Raw genomic sequence first — 25950 nt, 5'->3', positions numbered from 1 at the left:
TGTTTAAGATTATTATTACCATTACTACGCTCCTTTTACCATTTTCCAATTATGACATACATTGTGAAAGAAAAATCTGAAATGTGATGTAATAATATAGAAATATGAGTGGAAAAAACAGGGACATTGGCACTCTGGACGCATTTATCTCGAACTTCTCAAAATGGCGTTTGTAGTATTTGTATTGGGCCCGTGAGCCTCTGATTTGCATTTGGATGTGAACGCCTCATATGGAAAAGACAGGTTGAAGAAGTGTGAAATTTCGACTGAATGGCGCCACCTGCTGACCAACACCAGCACGAAAAAGAAAAAAAAAATCAATTTGGCAGAGACGCGACTTAACAAAGTGGTGAGGAAAAAAGAGAAGAGGAATCTGAGTAGAGGGAAAGAAAATGTTCCTCTTTTCAGATCCACCTACTGGCTGGTTTGCATGAGGTCATTTGCGGGTTTCTCAAATGGAAACCTAACATTAATTTAACATTTAAAACAGACCAGAGCCTTAAATTTTCCACATGCAGTAATTCAGTGTACCCCTTCACAAACCTGATATTTTAATAAATCCGAGCGAGACCACAGTCTTCTTAGGCTGTAGGAAGCCAGTGCAGACCACCTAAATCACTGGGAATATATAACTTTATATGGAAATGTGCTTTATAGGCAGAGGACTGCTGGCATTATATCACATTTAACGGTCTCCTTTATTCCCTTCTTACCTTTACACACAACACGGATGGATCTTTACAGTCCTCGACATGAAATGGACACGATTACCTGGAGTTAAAGGTTCACACATGTTTCTATTGTTTAATCTCACTGTCTGGAGAACAAAAAAAAAAGCTGCTGATGCCTTCAAGGACAGAGATAATGTGTATCTACATATCAAAGCTTTTCTCTCTTGCAACAAACAGAAAAAAGACGACGCCGATCCATATTGTTGGCAACAGTCACGCAATCGGAATGATAATGGTTAGAAAAAAAAAGAAAGAAAGAAAGAAAATGCTGATTAGTCGAGGAGGTAATGCCTCCGCAGCCCTGCCTGCCTGCCTGCCTGTATTTGGGAGACCCGCCCACCTTAATAAAGACTGGACCTTCTCTCTTCCAATCCAGACAAAAGGAGAGGGACCGAGCGGAGCATCTGAGCAGCACCTTGGAGACGCCACCGGTTTGAGATCCCGACGCGCAGAGAACGCACCGGCACACCGACGCACACGCCCTCCAGATCCACCTGAAAGAACCCGCCGCGCGCCGGTTAATTGTCCTGTCTGGAGGCCGAGAGAAGGGAGACTGAGCCCCGGTTCAATCGCAGCCAGAACACCGTGTTCCCATGATGTCATACCTGTGGATTCTGCTATTAGGAAGCCTGCTGGCTACGAGCGCCAAGGCACAAGGTAGTGATTTATTTTGCAATTAATTCAGCCCCTGTCTCCAGATCTATCTGTCTATCTATCTGTCTATCTATCTGTCTATTCGTCTGTCCGTCTGTCAGTCTGTCTGTCTGTCATCATCTCACTGTCTCATTTTTCCCCTCATTCATGTCCTTCTGTCTCTCACCTCTCTCCCCCTCCTCTCCCCCTGCTGCCAGTCTGCCTAATTACTCACCCATACATGTCTGCTGCCTGTGTGTGTGTGTGTGTGTGTGTGTGTGTGTGTGTGTGTGTGTGTGTGTGTGTGTGTGTGTGTCTGAGGCTCCTCTGCCAGTCTGTCGGAATCTCATTTAAATTCACCTTTTTTTCGCTGCAATCTGTCCAGATCGAATGAATAAAAAAAATTAGAAAATATAAAGCATCCCCGGGCTCACCGTCTCCTCTGCCCTGATTGCTCATGTCCTCTGCCTCAGCGCAGACGTTATCAGTGAAATAGGTGTGTCATGTAATGTGGCCATATCTTTTTTTTTTTTTGGACATGAGTTTTTGGGCCCACAGGGGTGTGGTGGACCCATTGTCCCTGCATAAGTATTATTCCTCTCCTTCAATCGCCTTTTCCTCCCCTCTTTCTTTGTAGATCTCCCTTTTTTTGTTTCCTCCTCCATATCTTCATTCCTCATTACGAGCTCTCTCCTCTCTCCTCCTCCTCCTCCTCCTCCCTCTTCTTCAGCTGGCCCATGGGCCCCTGCCCTTCCCTCAGGCGCATGCAATGATTTGAGATTGTTCAAACGCTCAATAAAAAGTCAGAGGGAGAAAGGAGGCACGGAGGGAAAAAGTGGAGGAGAAGTTGGAGGGAGATAAAAGGGAAATCGAGAGGGAAAACAAGTGATAGAGGCGACAGCGAGCGACATCATCATTATGCAAACAAATTTTCAGTTGAACGTTGGTGCGCTGGGGGATGCGATCTGGGGTAATCTCACCCTACCGGTTCACTTTTTTTTTTTCTTTTTCATTAGCAGGGAACTGTGGAGCCACCCACTCAATCACACGCACATGTTCCCTTCTTCTTCTTCTTCTTCTTCTTTTTCCTGCTTTCACACGTACACTTCTGTCTCTTAATTGCTCAGCTGTGAGCCCCAAATAATGGATGCTGGTGGACGTACAGGAAAGTTTTCCCAAGTTTTGAATTGAGCCTGCCTGCCAGTTCATAGTTCATAGCACTGGAAGAAGAAAAAAATAAAAAGATGAAAGGTCAGGTCATGTGTGCTCCTCATCATGTACAGTATGGTGTGTGTGTGTGTGAGAGAGAGAGAGAGAGAGAGGGAGAGAGCTATAGAAGTGAAGGACAGGGAGTGTCTCAGTAACTAGATCCAGCTCCAGCTGTAGACAACACCCAACACACACAACTAGATTCAGCGCCTTCCTCTCCCCCAGGGCCCTCAGCATCTGTTTGTGTGTATGTGCGTGCGTGAGTGTGTGTGTGCGTGTGTGGGGGTGGGTGTGGGCTATAACTTAAGGTACAGAACATGTGGGAGTGCTTCATTAATGTGAGTGTGTGTAGATAAAAGCAACAGAACGAGACCGTGTGATGTGTGTACAGACTTGCCTCTGTTTACACCTTCAACTACCAGCACATAAATCACTCTTATGATGGATCAGTACAGCACAAACACACACACACACACACACACACACACACACACACACACACACACACACACACACACACACTCTCACTTTCCCTCTCCACTCACCCATGGGGGCAGTTTTAAGGTGTGCATGATTGGGGTAAACAGCACTTTCTGTCCTACAAACACACAATAGAGCCATACCTGACAGAACAATATGCTGTTGGAGGGGCTGTTGTATCACCTGACACACAAACACACTCAGTTTCTGGTGTAGTGTTACATGGAGGCGGGTGGGTGGGTGGGGGGGAGGCTGGCTTGGCGGTTACACGCGCATGCATGTACACGCATTATTAGTCATTCAACCGCACACAAAACAGGCACCTCAAACACAATCTCACGGCAGGAAACAAAAGTGTTCCTCTCTTTTTCGCATTGATAATAACACACCTCAGACCTGAATTTATGTAATGCGGACCGTGCAGTTCTCTGTCTGTGTTACATAACAAAAAGTGAAGTGACTTTACTTCCCTGTCTCTTCCATAATCTCCTAAAACAAAAGGTGAATGTGACCGAAAAAAAATGAAAGGGAATTCCCTTTTAATGTTAAATGATTTGTCTCATGAGAATAGAGGAAAGCGGTATCAGGTGCTAAAGAAAACACTTCTATCATATGTCACCTGTTGGATCACCAGCAGATATCAGGCACAGCCCTAAAACTTCCATGAAGTGTGCGAAACATGATACATTTAATGCTCCAAGGCCAGCTCTCATGCTGTATTGGCCGTTGTCATAGTAGCTCACATAGACAGTGTAGCTTGCTGAAAAGTGGTAATTAGTTAACACGTGACTGTTCATACAGAAGCACAAATTGTCAGGGGTGTATCTATTATACACAATGACAATTGTCTGCATGTGATTTCAAAGTTCTGCTTCCTCAAGCGTAACAATAAGGGGAATATAAAGTAATGTTCCTCATGATTGTCATCTGTTCTCAGCACAAAAAGGAATTTTCAATCTCAGGAAGATTTTCGTTTTACAGGTTAAAGCTACACTCATGATATCTGCTGTAGACTGAATAGCATGAGAACATGCCGCTAAAAAAGGTTTCACGCCTCGTTTAATGCTAGATTTGTTATAACAGTATAAAGAAATTTCATTTCTTCAGCCAGGATTTTTGTTTCAAACATTCAAAAAATTATGTAATATCATCTATGACAATTTTGAGGTTGAATGTCTATGTCTACTGAAGTAAGCATGATAACCAGCTAGCTAGTTAATTACTTTGTACCCTTGGAGGCGATAGTCCAAAAGCCCCTGTAGATACAGTTGGGCGATGTGAAAGCGGTAAATAAGCAAGTCTTTTAACAAAACAAAATGTCAAGGCAGGAGATACTTACTTCACAGGAAAATACAACCGCACAATGTCTCTCTCTTCTCTCTTTTACTGAACTAAAAATGAATTGCCTTGTTAACTACTCTTAAAACACACTTCATTCAAACTCGACAGAAATGAAACAGTTCAAATAGATCCTCAATTAGCAGAGTAAGGTGTAAAAATTTTGGCTCTACACACTGTTCTTTCTCACGCCTCTGCTGTTTTCAGCCTCTCTTGTGTCCACCAACCCTCTCCTCTCGTCCCTGGAGTCATTATCCTTGTCACAGTTGCTGTAAATCGCCTCCATCCCAGTCTGACATCCAGCCACGTTTACTTGGAGACTGGTTGACAGACCCTGTTGACAGCTGTGACTCTGACTTTAGTCAGCTAACACGGCCACTTTGCATCCTAATCTACATGCTAACGGCAGTTAGTAGCTGAAGCCAAAGTTAGCAAAGAGTATACTAAGCAGCTGTGAGTGTTTATGTTTCCCCCTATAGTTTTGGAGCTACATTCAAATTCTGGCCATTTCTCACAATATTGAACCTTTTAGGTTAAAATATTAGAATATGTTTAGAATATGTTTGTCTATTCTGTTCACAGTTTCATGCGCACATATAGGTAAAAGATGAAATTCAGATCAGAAGGAATTAGCATAGCATGTCATTATGGGAAACATGCCTATTTGCTTCCTTTTCCCAGAAGCTACATTAGCAGCTGGTTAAATTAGCATGAAGAATACATCTAATTGTTTTTATTTAGTACAAAAACTGAATAAAAAAAATGACAGGATGCTTGCATTGACATCAACATATATAACATAACATCTCATAATATATAAAACATGGAGTGGTGAGTTCTAAACAGGGCCAGGCTAGCTGTTTCTCCCTGTTTTCAGACTTTATCCAAACTAAACTAATGTGCTCTTGGCTCAACCTTCATATTCACACAAAAGACACAAGAGTGGTATCAATCCCCTTATCTAACTCTCAGCATGAAAGTGAAAAGAGCTTGTTTTTTTTACGATTCAACACCTTATAAAGATAGCGTGATATCTACTCTTAGCAGCCAATTTGTGAGGTATACCTATAAAACCTCACCCAACAGCACAGTCATAAATTTGACCTTCACAGAGATAGTAGAGTCTAGTTTTGATTCACACGTCCAAAGGAGTTTAAGATGAACTGATGTGGAAGAGCTGTCGCACTGGCTGAAATTCAGTCGTGCAGATGACTAATAAAGTTGCCGAGGAGCGCATCTATTGATCCATCAAGCCACTTGACTTCTTTCAAAAAAGAACACAATGTAACCAACGGCATGATGCTTTCCCACATGCGTAAACTGGTTTCGACTTAAGAGCCCTCCTCTGGGGACCTTTTTGCCGTTTTAACTCTGCACATGCTGTACAGTCTCATACAATAGCGTGCAGCCATGTCAGAGACACTCAGATGACTCATCAGCCTCCAGGGAGAGCAGTGGCTGAGAAACAAAGAGAGCTAAGAGTTGGGAAGAGGGAGAGAACGAGGGAGGAAAGTGGGGAGAGAGAGAGAGACTTAAAGTTAGGAAGCTGAAGGAGGGAGGGAGAGAAGTTTTGGATGTGCAACAATTTGTTTCACTGCTGCACTAACACAAAACAGGACGGCGCTTTATGCCAAGTGTGAGAGTGAGCTGCGAACTTGGCTCGCTTTACGTGTGTGAGAACATGTGGTTGTTTGTATGTTTCGGCCTGAAAGGGGAGGAGAAGGTGTTTTTACGAGTTTGTACGCACGCACGCACGTGTGTGAGTGTGTGTGTGTTGGCGGGTGGGGGGGATGTATAGGGGTGTGTTTGTAACGGAGGTAGTTAGAGGAGGAAGTGGCAAACTGATAGATGGGAACAGAATGTTCTATGGAGTTGCGAGAGAGAGAGAGAGTTTGAATGGGACCCTCTCTCTCTCACAGACACACACACACACACACACACACACACACACACACACACACACACACACACGTAAATGTACTGTAAGCACAATGCCATGAAAAAATGTGCCCACTCATTTCCACATTCGCTGTGCATGAGAACACGCAAGAGGGTGTGACAGAAACACACACACATACCACACCTGGACTCACACATACACACTTTATATGGCCCTGATTGCTGTTTGTTAAGAAAAAAATGAAATAGCACTGAGGGCTCTGATTAATGTTTATCCCGGGCACTTCACTGGAACGGTGACGTTCACTGTAACGACAATGAATGATTGTTTTTTTTACCACCGTCAGTAACCATGCACCTGTGCGTGAGTGTCTGCCCGTTTCAGAGTCACGTTTCTGTGCATGAGTGAGTGTATGTTATTTTTTTTGTTGTTATTTTTGTTGCGTATGAATTTGTGTGTATGTGTGTGTGTGAAGGGGGCCAGGGTGTCACCAGTGCTGCTCGGCTCCAGAAAATTTACGGTGTGATGGAAATACTTCAGATGCGTTCGTGCCGCGCTGCCTCAAGGCTTCACTGACTCTGATACGATCTCGCTTGGCAGGAGCAGTGATCCTTCATTGGAAAACTCGCCTGGCAGCGAGCGACTGCAAAAAAAGAAGAATTCAGGAGGAGCGTCGTGTCTGTCGCTTTTCCAGTCGTGCCCTTGCCCTCCTGTATCTTCAATCGGTTCTAAACACAGTTTTCTTGAGGGAAGCCCAGCACCGCTCAAACCATAATTTCCAGATGGTTCTATCTCTTAGTTAATGGTTGAGACTTGTATTTAGATAGAGGCGCGGCCCAGATGAACCAGCATTGGGGCGCTGCTGAAATCAGCAGGGCAGAGAGCGATCAAGTCAGAGCACAGTTTGCTGCTTCAGCGTCTCACGTGCAGCAGGGGAATCTCACAGCACCGGCTCAAACACGCCGCCCTCATCTCGCCACAGAGTGACAGAGACACGCTCTTTGTATTTTCTCATTAGCACGGAGTCGCGATGCCAGGTCTCCGGCCGCGACATCATGTGTTGTTGAGGCGGGTCAGATGTGATCTATGTGTCTGTCATCCAGTTGTGGCTGGAGCGTTAACATCAGGCGCCAATCAGATCAGGGCGAGGTTCCGCGTGTTTGTGTCAGTGGTGATAGTCGTGTTCGAAAAAAAGTGTTGAGTCCACAACATCTTAACGACCACTCAGACGGATGATTTTGATGGGGGTTTTTTTAAATGGCAACAGATGGATTTAGGCATCCCGTTTTTCATCACCATGAACCATGAATGGTTAAACTAATCACTACCAGTCTTTAACATTCTGCTTTAGGTTAGACTTGCCATATTTCTGCATGTTTGTGACACAATAAATGGTCAGTGTAGTCTGTTTGAAGGATATGGTGATTTTGGGTTGCCAGGTCGGCCTCCTTTCTTTGTTTTGGATGGAAAATGATAGTTGCGATGGGCCCCGTTAGTTGCGTAATATATATTGAACCACCAGGTTTCAGGATAGCCTATTTTTACCCTCATCTCGAAGTTGAAATGTCACAAAAGTAACAAATGTTGCTAAGAAATGTGTCTTTTTGAGAATGCAGTTTGGCCTTCAGGGCTTTAGGCATTCATTCTATAGGAATTACACATTAAATTGTCACTGCACAGAGGGATTTACTCTTCAAGCTTCACACATGATAAAGATGAGAGTGTTATGTAGTAAAGGATAAAGATGTTTGGTATTTATGCCGTCCTAGCACATGTGGGGAATATGATTCCTAAATCCCCATTGCTATGATCACTTTTCATTTTCAAACTATTTTCCTGGTGAAAGTCATGCACCGAAATGTCACCAAAGTTGGACCACAGCTTTTGAAATTGAAATGTCCCGATAATCAGTGTGTCACCGTGCTTTTTTTGCTTCATTAATCTATAACTTTCTGTCTCGACACCTCTCCGTGTAGATGACGCAGCCGCAACAGACGACGCAGCCGCAACAGACGACGCAGCCGCAACAGACGACGCAGCCCCAGCATCGGATGACGCAGCCCCAGAATCGGATGACGCAGCCCCAGAATCGGATGATGCAGCCCCTGAAGCAGATGATACAGCCCCTGAAGCAGATGATGCAGCCCCAGAATCAGATGATGCAGCCCCTGAAGCAGATGATACAGCCCCTGAAGCAGATGATGCAGCCCCAGAATCAGATGATGCAGCCCCTGAATCAGATGATACAGCCCCAGAATCAGATGATGCAACCCCGGCTCCAGAGGATGCAGCATCGGACGCCGATGAGGTAACTTGTCAGTCTCTTTGAGTCAGGATAGGTTTCAGTGTCTGGTGGAGAAGTGACTGTGTGTGTGTCTGATTTTGTATCAGCTGGTCTCAGCAAACAGAAACCTAAAAAGTATCTTAATTTCAGATCCAAGGAATGTATTGGTGAATTACGTAATGGTAAATATAGTGTGAAGGGTGTCTATAGCCCTCGTTCTCACTCTAAACTCCAAACCCTTGTCCGGCATAGCAAAGAGGGTGGGCCCTCTGAAAACAGCAGCACTAATATTGATCCATAAACTCAGCAGCTCTGTCCAGGTGTGGTCCACCAGAATTATTCAGTATTTCACAGTACTGTGGCTACGTACAACCCTTTTCTAGTCAAGCTCCGTAAAGGTCTTCATAAATCTAGGTCTACATCTTTATCATTTGATGATCCAAGACCTGAAAAATCTAGCTAAATCAAGCTAGCTATCTAGCTGGTTGGGTCTTGCCTTATAAGAAGCATAATTTTATTGGCTTGAAATCTAATGGCAACTCTTTGTCGCTGACCTTGTTGATCTAATGTTTATGCTAGTTGTTTGTGGTAGAGCTTTGTGCAGATCAGGGGTGTTTTGTACAAGAAAGAAAGGGTTGGCCGATAACAAATCCCTCTTAGCGACGGATGTTTACAGATTTGTTCTTCCTGGACAATCTCTTTATGTGAATGTTATTTCAAGAGATGTATATCTCGTGTTAAACACAGGAAACACCAGCGGGCGGTGATCCTGAGCCCTCTGCTGAACCAGATGCTGTGGATGGAGACACAGAAGCTGAGACGCCAGCGCCCGCAGACCCAGAACCAGAACCAGAGGATACCGCAGCCGAAGAGGGAGAACCAGAGGCTACTGAACCCGGGACCTCTGAACCAGAGACTGCCGCAGACGTGGACGCGGATCAGGATGCTGCTGCCGACGGGGACGTAGATGAAGGTACTCCAGCAGCACCAGATGTTCAAATATGCGCATTAGAAATTGAAGTGATATTGAATTAACGTTCCGTGTGCTACTGTAACCTGAAGTCCTGCACTGACTGAAAGTAGAATCTGCGCTGTTCTTTGCTCCTGAAATGATTTTTTTTTTTTTTTTTTTTTGATGATCACTGTTGCCGGGCAATGTTTCGATCAATCAAATCTCCTCTCTTAGCACAGCAACCTGGAGCATAAAAATAGTGTGCAGATTCAATTTGACATGTAACTCCTGCTTTTCCTTTTATTATTCCTTAGTCTCCCTCTCCAGCAGGGCAAATGCATTATAGAGAAGCAACGGTAATTCTAGTAGTAAGAACAAATCTGCCAAGTTTTACAGAGAAGGCCTTTCTGCATTTATTCCTCAAACTTCCAGTCCCACGCGTTCCTGTACATGCTCTCTATATTCACCTTGACAGCGTGCCAAGGTGTGGCAAAGCACTTTCCCAACCTCTCTGGTTTCACTTGCACCCTTGCATTGAACTGTGCCGTAACACAAGCCACGACACGGCCCATGCCAAAACATGTTGGATGAACGGGCGATGAAAACACATCGGTGATCTAATGCTTGCGCTCCCCTCTGTTTCACTCTCCTGCCCAGAGCCTTCAGCTGCTCCGGAGGCCACTGAGCCAGAGGCTGATAAACCAGCAGCTGCCGGAGAGGAGGAACCCACCTCAGACACTGACGCAGCAGCTGCTCCAGAGGAGGTCCGTAGGAGTTTCAGAAAGTCTTCAGTGTCATCATATTCACACCTGCTCTGACAGATACGCCGTAATCCAACATGTGTTTAACGCTGGCACCGTTCAGCAGCTGCGACGCTAACGAGACATTAATGTTTCCTCTCTATATGTTTAATTGCAATATCATACATTTTTAATAGAGTGGACCAGATGACAGCACACCACCAGAGATGGATCCAGCTGCCGCAGATGATACAGAGGAAGTAACTGCACCTGCTGCCGACGCAGAAGACACAGAAGCAGAAACCGCCGAAGAAAAAGTAGACCCAGATGTTGTTGAGCCTGAAAGTAAGAATTTACATACATGTCTGTTGTATCCATGTTTCTTTCCTCATTACCCCCTAATACAGTATAGTGCCGCAAGACAGGATAAGAACTTACTGCCACATGCTGAGGCATTTCGGACCGACTGGTTAACTTGTAGTAGCATGTACAGTATGTCAAAAGTACACAAACATATAGAGGAATTGTAGAGAACGATGAACACTTGCATCTATAGATGAGCTCAGCTCTTCAGCATGTGTCCTTTACATGGGGAAACTGCACCGACTTGTTTGTAAAAACGAAACGTTCTGCCCCTTTGTTCTGCTACGTTATGTCGAAACTGACATGTCATGCTGTGACACGGTAGCAGCAGCCTTAAGTGGCTTCACTCTCTTATATGCAAAGTATGTCATGCCTTCAAGCTATAGGGGTCTCAGGATTGGAGAAAATTGCATGAAGACAGAAAATTCCCACACGTTCCCCTCGGGCCTCCGGCCGAAAACACACGTATCATGCGCCAACTGACTACACAGACAGTAACTGCCCCGTAGCTTGCTAGTTACGCTAGTTTGCGATGTTTTGACAAGCTGCCTTGGATATGTCAATGAACAAGTCTGTTCCAATCATGTGAACACAAGCAAAATAGTGGTCACAAACATTCCTCAGTCTGAAAATGCAACCCGGCTACTGAGGTTCCCTCCTCCTAAAGTCCCGGGGGTTCTTTTTAAACATGTTTTTGGATACATGCCTGAAATAAGGTCTGTTGTTAACACAAGATTTGTAAATGCCCCACGTTCGATTTCTAAAGTGGTTGCTAACAAGTGGCTAATTAGGACAACAGAACCCTGCTGGAAAAACCAGCACAGACCGGCACGAAAATACAACATTATGCTGTGTTTTGGTGCTGGTCTATGCTGTTTTTTTCCAGCAGGGAAGTTGTTAAATTATATTAAATGTCATTATGCCAAACAGGGAGACTCATCTAGCCTACTCTCTAGGTGGCGGATTTCAGTTGCAAACTATTATATCTTGGCTTGATGATGTTAATGTCATGTGGCCGCAACGTTAGCTTTTTATTGTAAAAGTGGTGTTCATCTGTCAGCTTGTGTTTTCCACAGAGCATATTTTCATCATTAAACCAAAATACAATAAAAAAATACAATAGGCTTTTTGCAGAAGGATGCTAACTTCTGCGTTAGTCTCCAAAAATGCATAGTCACTGTGGCTCTATTGAGTGCAGTGCATTGTTGTCAGTATGCAACTTCCTCATTTCTCATTTACATGTAAGAAAACACCTAATATCATCATAATCAATGCTGACTCAACTTGACAAGACTGGACTCACTTTTGGTACCGGGTGCTTTTTTTAATTTCATTTCGCTCAGCTCATTTGGGACTTCGATCAAGGTGACACCAGAAATATGTACCTGGGACTATCTGTGACTGTAGCACAAGAGAGGCTTCATATGAATAATAAAATTGTGAAAGCACAATTTCCTTTTGAGAAAAGAACAATTCTGCTTTTAAATTTTGTATTAAGGATCAAAGGAACTGAAAGGTTTTCTACAGCTGTAATGCTCTCCAGCCTCGTCCAATTACAAAGGTCGATTTTAGATTGTTTTTCATCAAATCACAATGTTGCTCTTTGTCTTTTTCAACAGTTAAAGTGGACTCCGCTCCTGAATTGAATGCAGGTAAAAAATTATTGTTTACTTTTTTAAATGTACTCTTCTCTCCACTGTCATTTGAAACAAATTGCTCAGCCACATTTTCTAAACCTCAACCACAGCTAAACAAATCACTAAAGGTGAGTAATTGCTCATGAGTATGACTCACCAGCTCTTTTGACTATACAGCGGCACATCAGGACAACAGCATTAAAAAACGGTTTATTGCAGGAACAACAATGACATTTGCAGTCATGATTGAAGATCGCATGTGAGCCTTTACACCCAATTCTGTCGTGTCTTTCCCCTCAGACTCTGAACATACTGCAGTTTTTCGAAACACATCAGATCTCTGACTCCATGAAATTATTTTGTGTCATCATGTTGTGTTATCAGTTATTTTGAAAAACTGTACATGTCCTTCTTTTATTGGATGCCATGTATCATTTTGCTCAGACTCCCTATTTTACTGTCACATTAATGGAAGGCAGATGTGCCTTTCCGCTGGAACATATAATCACTTAGGATGGTTATGAGGTTGATTTTGGCCCACACAAGTTTACCTCCTAAATGAGGTGTGGTATGGTTTGACTTTGGAAGTGTCATGCTCTATTATTTATCTTTTCACACATTGTTTTTTCACTGTCTCGTCATTCTCATGCTTGAATTCTTGCTCTTTCCCTTTACGCTGATCTTATTTCGGCGTGTCCCCTCCAAAGGAGTGTTATTGTGCGTCTTCTTTACCTTCACTATGTCATTTTATGTTCGACTAGTTATTTGCTTCTCCAGCCGAGCTAACAGCTAAGAAAGGGAGGTTTGCTGTTGTGTGTTAAGGAAATGGTTGCTATGGAAGGTTTCTTTCATGTGATGATAATAGGCGAGGGAACATTTTCTCTTGTGGTTTAACAAGGTAAAGAGTTGAGCAATGGAAGGAGGGATGGAGAGAGGAGAGGGGAGAAAGGTGAAATGAGGTGTAGAAACAAAAAAAGGAAAGAGATAAAGAGAGACGAGTGGAGAGGTGAAGGTGATGAGACTAATGGAAAGGCCAGAGAGGCATGAGGGGAGGCACAGTTGAGAGTATCGGTGTAAAACTTGGCTCGAGAGACGGTTTCATTACTTAACATCCATGTGCTCATCTGTGACAAATGGGGCTTTACTCTCACACTCCTTTTTTTTTTTTTGTGGTGAAAGAATAGGTCACTGGATAATTGTGCCTCAGCCTGAAAAATTCTCAGATTCTACCTCGCCCAGCCCGGCCGATAAAACTGACTCACACATGTTGTATAAGTCACTTGGGTTTTCCCCAAATGAATATAGTCACGGTAACGTATTGTTCCTGACAAGACGAGTTCAGGAGATCAGTGTCACACCCTGCAGATAGTGTTTCAGAGTTCTTATCGAGGACACCTCTGCAGGGCATGAAGTGAGGGAGTGCTTCCACGATGGTTCATATTATCGCAAAATAATTTATGATGTAGAATGTATAGTGTGTTGGGGACGACATGTATTTGGGGAACATCTGGAAGATATCCCGCTTGGGTGGGACCTTGAGAGGTGAATTTCCCCACAGAGACTCATATCCAATATCTGTCACCAATGATATCTAATTATTTTTTCAGGTGCAGGCTTTGACTTGGGTGATGCTCTTGAAGTTCCTGCAGCGGACACCCAGCCAGACTCAGGGGACAGCCGCAATGCTCGGGGTTTGTAACTGTTTTGAACAATTACAGATGATTTTATTGTTGTAACCCATGAACCAATAATGTCCCAAGTAAGTAGGGATGCATCATAGTGTTAGTGCTTAATGCAGTAGCCTGGGTTTATTTTCAGTCTTCTGCTATTGCTGCTGTTATACGTATATGTTATATGTTATAAGTCATAATAGAGGCTGTTTTGTAGAGCTGGGTATGATACACATTTACCCCGCCCGAGGACAAGAACCATAATACATACAAATTTCCACCACATGTGCAAAGTGTCCTGAGCTTCTGAGCATAAAGATATTCAATACTCAACTCTATGAGTGCATATTGGAGGATCTTAACTATTTATAAAAGTTTTAACAATGACACAATATGTTAAAATCAATAAATATGTTTGTATTGGATTATAAATGAGTATAAGAAACTCATTAGGTTTCAACTGAACATTCTTCAGCGGTCTACAGACTTTTAAGTGCTTATAAATGTGTGCTATGTTTCAATGAACATGTTTATGATACTGTTATTAATGTTAATACAGCCTAATTAATGTCAATAAGCATCTTATAAAGACTTACACCTGTTAGCTCATGCTTATTCCAAGGACCTTAACGCAAAGGGTTACCAAATACACGTAAGGACATTTGGGTACAGAGTTAGCAACAAAAACAGACAATGATGAAGCAATAGTCATATTTAGTGGAATGTTACTGTCTTACAATCTCACGAATGCCATTTTTTATCACTCCGCATACCATCAGAAACTCCGTGGAACAGTGAGATTAGCTTGTTTATCGTAGCAACCGAATTTCCGTGGAATCAACAGCATCTCCATTCTCGAAATAACATCTTCTCTAACACGGAGGGTTCAAGGGGGCCTTTGTGCTTGCTGGCCTGCACTGCAATTTTGTTTCGCTCAGTCCAGTTTCTTTTTAAATTCTAAAATGAATGACTGTATAATTAAATTGTAAAGTTAAAATGATTTAGCTCACTGAACCTGTGCGTATTTGAGCGTCGAGCTAACATCTCACATCTCATCTCACCACCGAGCATTTCCTGCCACCATGAGTTTTTCCTGCTTCTGTCTTTGCCCTTCCTGTTGGGACTCAGTCTCATTAGCCAAAGGTGTGATGTGTAATAATTGGCCACCTGTGAGAATTATACTCCAAATAAATAGACGGAAGCATATCAGTAGAGAAACCGCTTACTGCTGCTAAATGAAGCTGCCGTTCCCTTGCTGCGCAAAGGGGCTAGCTGGATAGCATCAGTAGATATCGCTGCAACACGACACATCTATGTTTTCGACTAAAATTCCAACATATTTCACCTTTAAAATGTGGCTTTGCAACACCACTATCTGTTACTGTAAACTGTAGGTAGGGTGAGGCCACCTCAAGACAGTGTCTCATAAACACGTTCTTCTGGTGGATCTGTATACTGCGACAATGCTGTTCTAATTTATTGAGCTTTGTTCCCATTACAAGAGAACCAATTGACTCCATTTGCCCCCCAGCTCATGAAAAAAGTTTAATCAGCCAGCCGCAGAGCAATTTGACAGCAGCGTTTCAATGCTGATTTATCCGAACCAACTCCTCTAAGCTTTTACCCTTTATTCTCCGACTGATTCATCTAGGTCGGTATAATCATTATGATCTAGTGAAAGGCACTCTTCTTTAGTGCTCTGTCATTATCAGCTTTGTCGAGTTGAAGCAGGTAGAGGGCGGCCATGATGTCACAGGCATATACAAACAGGCAGAGGGAACTGAGATAAGAGGGTTCTTTTGCATATCGAAATCAACCATCAAAGAGACACAGAGACACAGAGGGTGTGTTTCTCTCTATTTTATCTCTTTGGTGAAAGCTTCCCCATGCATGTTCTGAACATCATGTAGAGTTAGCGTGTGTGTGTGTGTGTGTGTGTGTGTGTGTGTGTGTGTGTGTGTGTGTGTGTGTGTGTGTGTGTGTGTGTGTGTGTCTAGTTAGGACAGAAACTCGAGAGCTCTTTATGCCTGCGTTGTTGTGGACTAACGCAGAGAGGATAATCTCACTCTTCTCTTCTTCTCTGCCCTCTCAGTCAATTACTGTTTGACTGTTTAATTAGACTGTAGTTATGTCGTCGAGGATTAGCTGGTTCCATTTTTTTATTACGTCCCTAATGAATGGCAGTTTTCCATGATAACCGATGCTCTTTTAACTCAAATACTTCCACACTTTGTCTGCAAACACCACCTTTGCTATTTGAGTTTCAAGGTCAATAACATTTGTTTAATTTTTTTTTATTATTATTATATTTACGGATAACATTTCAGTGCCTTTTTATTTACTTTGAAAATGGAAGACGAGCATTTAGGTGTTCGTTTCGCGTCACGAGTGTGAAGTCCTTCATGTGGCGTTTGATTGAAGAAACAGCATCCACATGTTGCAGAAAACATACAGGACACTTTAGTTTGAAGCCCTTTTTGTTCTGCTAAAATTTGCAACATTTTCACTGATGGATTTTGAAATATTTAAAGAGCATTTAGATCAGATTGCGTTGTTTTCATAATCTAATGGACAACGTTACTAACTGCCATGTAGTTTGTATGTAGTAACTGACTGCAAGTTGTCTGACTCAGCCCTGTTTGTGTAACACATTTCAACTCGGGATGCCTTTTTCTTTTCATCCTCCTTTAATCACCTTCTTTCTTTCTCTTTTTTAGCACATGTCGGTGAGGCCAAAGGATCAGGTGAGACATTTTTCAGAATATGCGTAACACAAACAAAAATCATCGCATCTGTCCAAATCACAGTCAGATATAGTGGTAGATTTTCAGCTCAAGCAGCAGCAGTCAGACTTGCACTGTCCCAAATCTCGGTGAAACACACAGGATATTACTGGCATGCCACTGACAATAAAAACAGGATACAAGACTCAGCGGAAAGCACTTCTCTTCTATTGTTTCAGTTGAAGCAAGTTTAAAAACTGGCCTTCTTTTACAGTATTGTACACTGAATTCTCATGTGTAGTCATGCCACATCTGTTGGAGGCGCTACTTCTGATGCTCTTCTGCAGCGGAAGTAACTTCTATTTCTGATTCTCAAACTGGAACGCAGATGCGTCAGAGTGACAGGTGCATGTCTGTGCTTATTTAAATAAACAGATACTTGTGGCACATTTGGTCATTCGTATTGTTGACATGCAGATCCATCATCTTAACCAAAGCCATTCCAAAGGTGTTTGTGAACCGCTGCAGCCCTAATGCATGATTGTTGAGCCTGTTTGTATAATGTTGCTAACTGAATGTCTTCTGTTCGTTTACAGAAGACCAAACTGAAGCCAAAGGTGAGCTATCCTTCCTCTCTCTTTGTGTTTTGAACACATTAAAGCACCCACACATGCATTGCAACATAAGCATTCCCCTATTGCCTCCTGTTACGCAAAGAGCCCAGGGCAGGCATGTGTCTGCAGCTGCTGACGCATGACATATTACAATCTTTTTTTTTTTCTTTCTACGGTCGAACTTTCCCTCAAGCTTTGATCTAACTTTGTAAATGACAAGTTGATGCAAAGGAGGCCAGTGGTGGTGCCTCTAAATGGCAATGAATGGAAGTTTTAAGACACCATGTGTATTATAGGGAAGGTTAGTAGGACTTGATTGTCAACATACCTCTCAGTTTTGCATGTTACGACTGCCTGTGTTTAAGTGTTAAAAATCATGCGTCAGTTTGGGTTTGACTGCATGAAAACTGAAAGCCAAGCTCATACTGTGGTATTTCAAAAACAATTCCACAGAAATAAGTATGTAATTCTATGTCATAATACAATTACAGTGACATAGTTAAGTGATAATTCTTATACAAGCACATTACTTAAAGGGTGTCCAACATTTTACAGGTTAAAGTACATTAACTGGTCTTATAGTATGACTGCGTATGTGGCAAAAAGTAGTTTAAAACCTTTTGTGGCTCCAGAGGAAGCTGCATGTAATCTGATGAGGTTCCTCTAGTGATATCACTCAGTAGCGAAGTTGCGTTGTGGGTAATGAAGGTTCCAAGGGGGAAGAAGAATGTGTGGGTATAAAAGGTCATATTGCTGGTTCTGCTTTTAGATTGTGATTGTTTGTTTTTTAATCCATGTATAATGGGTGAGGCCGTGTTAAAGGAGTATAGCGCTTCCCCAGTGGACCGCTGTTCAGAAACTGGTGCCTACATGTGAGGAAAGCTGAGGCGATTAGGCAGCAATAACAGCACTCTCATTTAGATTATATCCATCTATGACATGAAACCTGCTTTCACAGTAAAGCATCAGCAATAATCATCCACTGAGATAATATATGATAGAGCAACATTCACAAACCCATTTTACTGCATTGAATACTTTTACTTTTAAGTATTCCTTAATTATATTTGGAAACTTTTACTCATGTACAAATTTCAATGCAGGACTTTTACTTTTAACAGAGTATTTTTAAAGTGTGTAATGAGCACAGAGTACTTCCTGCTCCACTGGAAAAACTCCACTTCAGCTTGTCTGACCTCTGACCTCCCAGCCCTGTAACACGCAGACATGTGATAGGGGTTGTGGCTGCTGACCACATATAGTTCCCATAGACTTTTCTTCCCATGGTGCATCCTGTCTGTCAGTTTATCTCTGTTGTATGTATGCGTGTGTGATAATGCGACATTTCTACACCAGACAAACTGGTGTCTCCATGTCGTGGGTTTTTCTTTGGGCACATGCATGTTGAAACATGTGTACGCCCACCTCCACTTCCATGCACTGACTCACTACCGTCTCCCATTTAATTCCAGCTAATGTCACTGACTCATTCACACTTTATAATTTATACTGAGTCACACAAGTTCTCTGACTCACACCACTCCCTGCTTTATTTTTCGACTTATAACTTTGTTAACCAGCCGGTTTACTCTATAAATCTTTCTTGTGGGTTTACCTTAGTGACTCATTCATAACAGCCAAACACCCCCTCCTGCCTCCAGCTACCTCTCTATTGTCACTTGAGCTTATCATGTCATTATTACTTTGCATTGATTGAAACCACTGCAGTGACAGTAAACAGTCAGAAGTCAGCCAAGTATGCTCTGCCTTATCATCTAGTGGTTACACTTCATTTAACAGGTTGACAAATTTTTCTTTTCAATAAAAATACTGAATATTGTTATATTAAATGCCCTTTGGGTTATTTTGATATATTTAGAGGTAATTATTGTGGTAACTGGAAATTAATTCAAAGAAATTCCAATCACCACTACTAAGAATCACCACCTGTTTGCCATAGAATGTGTGGATCTGTGAAATGAGGTGTTACCAATCTAGTCTGTAATCTTCCCTTAACTACTTACTAGATTAGAGTAATTGATTGGGACTTTAGCAGCAAAACATATTCTGTAAATATTGATATGATTTTGTCCTATAATATATAGGTTATGGATAGCCATTGAATCTATTTACTGTCGATATCAAATGTCAAACATTACATTTACGTACAAAGTGATTGATTTTATGATATTTGCACTTGTATTACTGTCTTATATCACGTTACATGTGCACAATACTGTAGTTTGCTAATAACACTCATTTACATTCAATACGAATGTGAATGAATGACTTTTTGGGGAGTATTTCTAATGTAGGAAGGATTTATAGATTTCACAGCCACGTGGCACTGTACCGTAGGTTGTATATGTGTATTTGTTTGTGTGCCTTTAATAGGCTGTGAGAGGTATTTGTTGTTTGGTGTGACACAGCATGAAAACTATTCTGATCGGTGATGTCATAGTACCTGGGTTACAGGTGCAGACAGGTTCATGCTTTTAGGCATCTAAATTATAGGACAGGCGAGGGAAGTGGATCGGAAAATGCCGGAACAAGGCAATGCATCTCTCTGTCTCTCTCTCTCACACACGCGCGCACACACACACACACACACATTGACGCATCATTGAGCCTTGCTGCTGAATTGCCATTCGTCATTTTAAATGCAAAATGGCACTCGGGGGTGAAACTGAACGTTGCAATCTCCATAAGTAGGTGTTACACAGTGCAGTCACATTGTCATCGCAGAACATGCTCATACTAATGTGTTCAGAGTTCAAATGGGTATTTTCAGATGATACTGACGAATGCATTGGCAGCTGCGATCAGCCTGTACCAATTATTTTATTTGTTTGTTTCCTACAGAGGCTGGCTCCGGCTCTATAGCAGCCATCCTGAGCACTATCGGCGTGGCTGCAGTGGGTGCAGTCGCCGGATACTTCACCTATCAGAAGAAGAAACTCTGCTTCAGCAACAGACAGGGTAATTATCTTGCTGACTGAATAACAAACTAAAAAAAAGCTAAACAACGTGAAACATTACTGCTGTTCTTAAGGTGTGATATTGACCTGGCTGCAGCACCTACACAAGGGGTTTCTTTAGACCTTAGTTGTCTTCGACAATGACCCACAAGTCAAGATTTTGTTTGAGTTTCTGTAGATGAGAGCAGGCATACATCACATTCCTGTCAATGGAGCAAACACACCCCATTATGGGTGAGAACAAGCGTAGTCAGTGTCAGAGCACCAAATCGAAGAACTTGGTGGCACTGTGCCTAAACACTGCTGCAGTAAATAAATTAAAAAATCCCACAGTTGGCAATTTGCTTTACTTTACCAAATTAAAATAGGAGATCTGTGGCTTCAGGCCATCTGCAAAAAGTGTAAAAATGCTAAACCGTGGGATGTGGCCAGTCAGTACATGTAAGTTTACATTACAGGTGAGTCGATGACTTTACTGAGTAAGTGAGGTATGCAGATTGGTCTTGTAGATTGAAACAAATGAGAAAAGAGTCTTGATGATCATGGCAGCAGCATAAAACACCTGCTTTTAGAATGGTGTTAATTTTAATTCAGTTCAATTCAGTTTAGGTTGAAAATATCAAAAGGAGCTTTAATTATCAACAGAATGTGCAGACAGAACGGTTTTAACAATATGGTGTCTTTGTATTATCTACGGAAGTTAGCATGCTAACCAGCTAGCCCCAATCCCATCCTGGTCTGAAGCGCCTGTGCTAGCGGTGTAAATGCCAACACCTGCCGAGCTCCCAGTCCGAGCCGCTAGCTGCGCGTTCAATTCTTACATATTGCACCTTTAACATGGGTCTACAATATAACCCTCTACTTCTTTTGGCACGTAGAGAATGATCAATATTAATTATATTAAGCACAAACAACTATTAAAATATAGCGGCTCATTTTTGCCACAGCCATGTAATCAGTTCACAGTAACGTACAGTATTTCTGGTTTATGCTGTTAAATTGGCAAAGACCTCAGAGTTTGCATTCGCCGTCAGTCAAATTAAAATGGCTGCTGTAGCCCAAAATAGTGACACAGCGGCAGAGCACCCAGATGCAATCTCAAGCCACTAGCATCTGTAGCTACACTTTGCATTAGCCAGGCTCAAGTGCGAGATAGGTAAGGCCTGTGTGTGTCTGTGTGTGTGTGTGTGTGTGTGTGTGTGTGTGTGTGTGTGTGTGTGTGTGTGTGTGTGTGTGTGTGTGTGTGTGTGTGTGTGTGTGTGGCTTTTGGAAGTCAGCGATTGTTCTTTGAGACACAGCAGACTCAGCTCTATCCCTTGGAAAAGTGTTGTCAATTACACTCAACTCACACACACGTCCTGCATACCAATACCACCAAATCAGCAAAGTTTTCATTTACAGTCAACATGAACAATAGGCCCAGGCCATGTGGGGCAAACGTCAGATTGAGAATAAGGATTATGCTGTGAGGGTTTATCTTAATAGATTTTTTTTTCAGTGTATTGAATTTAAACAAACATCAATTTTAAAGACGCATTCATCTTATTCATGGACAGGTCAGCTAGTGTTTATGAAAATCTAAGATTCCCCCCTCAACAGTCAAGAATAAGAAATGAAAAATGTTCATGGTGGTGATGAGTCGGAGTCAAGAAACATGAAACACTCCCTCGGTGTTTTTACTCTCATGCTTCATTTATTGTCAGTTATCAAAATCTAAACTGACATGCAATGGCTCGCCTGTTTCATTTTGTCTTTCCTTTTTGTTTTTTGTCTCACTTAGAAGCCGATCCAGAAGCTGCACGCAAAGCCGATGCGGCAAAGGCTGAGGGAGATCCCCAGGGTGAGCAAACGCACACGCATAAGCATGCGCAAAATGCAGATAAAACGCGTTCAGTGCTCTTGATTTTAACACTGTATTTTCTTCTTTCTTTCTTTTCCACAGTCCTTAGCAACCTGTTGCCCTCCTCCTAGACCAGCAATGATCACATGACTGCCTGGACCAACTGCAGGCAAGCAGAGTGGCAATCTCACTGTTCGGCTCGAACTCCTGTAGAGCTAAATTACTGTGAGGCCCCAGAGTAGGGCTGTGTGTGTGTTTCTGTCTGATTGAGTGGTCTGTGTGAGCCTGTGTGTGTGTGTGTGTGTGTGTGTGTGTCCGTATGTTTGTGTGTGCGTATGTGTGTTTATCCGTGTGCGTGTGTGTGAGTGTGTGTGTGTGTGCATATATGTGGGGGGAAAATGATTTAGAACAGAAAAAGCAAGTAGATATATGTGAACCTTAGGGCTTTTATGATTGTCACGACATAGGAATTTATGAAAATAATCAGTCAAACTTTGTACTTTAAACCAAATCTGACAACCTGTTTTAAGAGATTAAATCTCACAATGACGTGTGACCATGAGATGGCTAAATTATAGAACTACTTTTTTTAATTTCATTCGTATGGCTTCTATCCAGCTCTAGTAATTCAGTGTGAATATAAACCAGTGACAGATATTGATGTTGTAGACGTTTAACTTTGTACTGAATTCATAAGAATGGATTTTTTTTTTCCTCTCATATCTCGTCATCCTTTGAGCCACCCCATATGATTTATGAGTTCCACTGGCATTGTTTAGTGAAGCGCATTTGTCCTTTTTTCATTGTAATTTTCCTGCAGCGCAAATGCGGGACAGACGGATAACAGGGGGTTTCTGTAACTACCACTGTATTTCCTGGACTCGGGCCGGGACAAATGTAAACCTAGGGGTTCTGGGGACGCTGTTCCGCGGCCCGATGCCTGTTCAGTGGGCCGATTAATGTCACTGTACGGTTGTGTGTGTTTGTGTGTTTTTTTTGATCGGTGAAGGGGCTTAGATTTAAATCCTGTTGGGTGACTACCACTTCGATGAAATTTTCCAATTAAACACAAAATAATGTAAATTAAACATTTTACAACAAAATCTGTTTATTCGACAGTATGATGTCTTTTAGAAGAGTGCGTTGAGGTGAAGTCTAGTCCGACCCCGTTTCTCTCAGCCGACGAACGTTCAGCTGACATGGACGAAACGAATTTAAAAAAAAAAACAAAAAACGGTGATGTAGAAATGTATTAGACAGATGTTCTGATGTAGTGTGTGTCAGTCTAGTTGTGATGCAGTAATTTCTCCTCTATAGTGCCTTTTACTGTCGCAGCCTGGCTTGGCCAATCTACAGACACACAGGGAAGAGAGCTGGAAGAGAAACGAATAAAAGTAAAAAAAGATGTCAGACGAATTTGTCAAAATGTATGAGAGCAAAAAATTAAGGAATATATTGAATTCATAACTGTTGGTAAGCCTCACCTTGAACCGCTCGACATGTGAGTACTGTACATTATTGTACATAATTGTAACAGCTGCTGTATATCATGTCCACATTTGCTGTTGCTGTTTTATTTCCGGTAACTTTTTTAAGCCAATATATCATTCCTGACTCTCCTCGTCGTGTGTCTCTTCAGCTGAGCAAGCCAGTTGCTGTCACAGTGTTTTTGTACCATTCATATTTCCAGTCACCTGTGATTTTTTATATGAATTTTACATTTAGCGGTGGTGCCTCAGAGCTGACATTGATAGTCCTTTTTGTCGACTTGTTTGCTGTGGTATTTTGTGATTATGGTTGTGAAATGCCTTCAGAATCCGCGCTACAGCATTCAAAACAACAACAACAACAACAAAAAAAAAAGCCCAACAGTTTTCTCTTTTTTGCCGCTGTAGCACAAAAAATATTAACTTCTGAATGTCTTTTTTGTTGCCTTGCAGTTTTTGTACTTGCTCTGCTCCCTTTAAACTTTGAAATAGGGTTATAGAGGTTGCATAGTGCTGCAGTTCATCTAAACTGTGTTACTTGTAAAGCACCATATAGCTGCAATACAGGACAGAGACTGTTGCGAACAGCCTAGCCTCAAGATGAGAAATATTAATAATCTGTGATGTCACATGTCATATTGATTAATCCTACTGTATAAACTGTGGGCTGGACGCCGGGTCAAAGCTCTGTTTAAAATGCCTTCTTATCCTGTAACCTGTGATGGACTGAGTTTCTGAACAACAAGTACAGAGGACTGAAACTGCCAAAATCAAAAGCAAATACATGGCTCAGCAAGTGTAATGCCATAAATGTGCAAAAAACACGATAAATGAAATAAATGTAGGCATTGATTAATTTAAATTCCAATTCTGTTGTTTTAATTTGCTTCTGTATTTGTTTACCTCCACATCAATTCACCTATTTATATACGTTCTCATTTAACATTCCATTTTATTTAATAATTTATGCACAGTGAAGCAAAAATTCATAGAAATGTAAAACGAAAATAGAGAAAAATATAAATGAATCCATTTAAAAATGAATATATTAATAAATCAAATGAAAAACAAATACAAAATAACAAAATACAAAATACAAATACAAAAGTAAACAAATTCAATCAATATCAATTTTTGTCACATCTGATAAATTAATTATTACCTACATTATGTTTTCTGGTGCCATTTAATGGCATCTTAATTCGTTTATCGAGCCATTTAATTATTTTTGATTTTGTTTTGGTCCTCCATAAACAAATGAAAGTCTGTCTGGAATCGCTTTATTGCGTAGCTACAATTGCCTGGAATGATGATGCACAAAACACCCGTCAAATAACAGTACAAGCTTTGCGATACAGCCACGGATGCCTTCAAAACGGAGAATCCTCCTTTCGATGCAGTACCCGCCCGCTTCGTGCACTTAAATAAGTCCAAAGGGAAATCGAATAAAGCGCTCAGCTGTCCTGCTGTGCATATTCACAAACCTCCCTGGGGACTGATTTAATGTTAAGGAGACCGAAACAACAACAAAACAAAAATGGAACGGGGCCTGCTGCCTGTTTTGAGCGTTATGTTCCACTCTACTTTTAGGTTGAGCCAGTCAGATTCCTTGTGAACACAAACGATCGGAGCTTCAGCATCCAAACCAGAATGTAAAAAAAACGAGGAAATCGTAGACTCATTGGGTCCTGAAGTGCACTTGCCAGACAATGCTAGTGGGCATCAATCATTGAGCTGACCAGTCCTGCCTTAAATGTCACCTCTTGAATATTCCAGAGAGGAAAACAAAGAACAAATCATCAGACAGACAGATTGACACAAGCGGAGATGTTTTGCAGGTGATTTTAATAACACAATCTCTATGGGAGAAGCACTTTCCTATCCTGTATACATCTTGATTCATTACACCATATTTAGGCAATTCATTTATTTTAAATTTCAACTAGTGACTGTTAGCTTTTATTTAAATATTCTGTGTTTTTTTTGTATAGGAACTGTCTTCTTCAGTTTTTTTGTCATCTGGCACTTGTGTTGTTCTTCTGGAATTGTGTAAATAATGTTTGAGGAGTCAATTAAACAGTTTTCGTGGGACATTTCTGTGTTTTATTTCTCTCTCAGATATATTTGGCTTGTGTGTATGTGTGTATGTGTGTATGTGTGCGTGCGTGCGTGTGTTTTTTTTTCACTATGATTTCAAACATGAAATTAAGTTATTTAACTCACCGAAATGTTAAGAAAGCTCTGTCACAGTAGATCTACTTTTGCTGCTTCACTGATTTTAAAGAATGATATTTAAATGCTGGCATCTTCACAGTAAGGTGTGTGTCAAATATATACACAATTGAGTATTTTGTGACTTCGGGTAGAGCCG

At 41.8% G+C, this 25950-nt stretch overlaps 1 protein-coding gene across 2 annotated transcripts; it reads left to right on the top strand.

Annotated features, from left to right (window-relative positions):
* The first annotated feature begins 1107 nt into the window (after nt 1–1107).
* si:ch211-39i22.1 (serine-aspartate repeat-containing protein I) lies at nt 1108–25672 on the top strand. 2 transcript variants are annotated; one of them, XM_037108999.1, is made up of 12 exons: nt 1108–1388; nt 8286–8599; nt 9323–9548; nt 10185–10291; nt 10465–10612; nt 12250–12282; nt 13875–13958; nt 16655–16681; nt 17257–17277; nt 20137–20253; nt 22033–22092; nt 22195–25672. In XM_037108999.1, the coding sequence occupies exons 1-12, from the start codon at nt 1325–1327 to the stop codon at nt 22221–22223; spliced, it is 1230 nt and encodes a 409-aa protein (XP_036964894.1). In that variant the 5' UTR covers nt 1108–1324; the 3' UTR covers nt 22224–25672. The 2 variants fall into 2 exon arrangements, with proteins under 2 accessions (XP_036964894.1, XP_036964893.1); XM_037108998.1 differs by having other exon boundaries at nt 8268–8599.
* Nucleotides 25673–25950: the final 278 nt, after the last annotated feature.

Source organism: Acanthopagrus latus, chromosome 9 (assembly GCF_904848185.1).
Source record: "Acanthopagrus latus isolate v.2019 chromosome 9, fAcaLat1.1, whole genome shotgun sequence".
NCBI classification, from domain to species: domain Eukaryota; kingdom Metazoa; phylum Chordata; class Actinopteri; order Spariformes; family Sparidae; genus Acanthopagrus; species Acanthopagrus latus.
Note: the sequence above shows the minus strand (reverse complement) of the source record. Positions and strands in the feature narration are given on the sequence as shown.

Coding starts and splice junctions, on each gene's coding strand:
- si:ch211-39i22.1 (XM_037108998.1), top strand. CDS start 1,325: ATGATGTCATACCTGTGGATTCTGCTATTAGGAAGCCTGCTGGCTACG. Junction 9,549..10,184: donor CGACGGGGACGTAGATGAAG/GTACTCCAGCAG, acceptor TCTCCTGCCCAG/AGCCTTCAGCTGCTCCGGAG. Junction 10,613..12,249: donor AGATGTTGTTGAGCCTGAAA/GTAAGAATTTAC, acceptor CTTTTTCAACAG/TTAAAGTGGACTCCGCTCCT.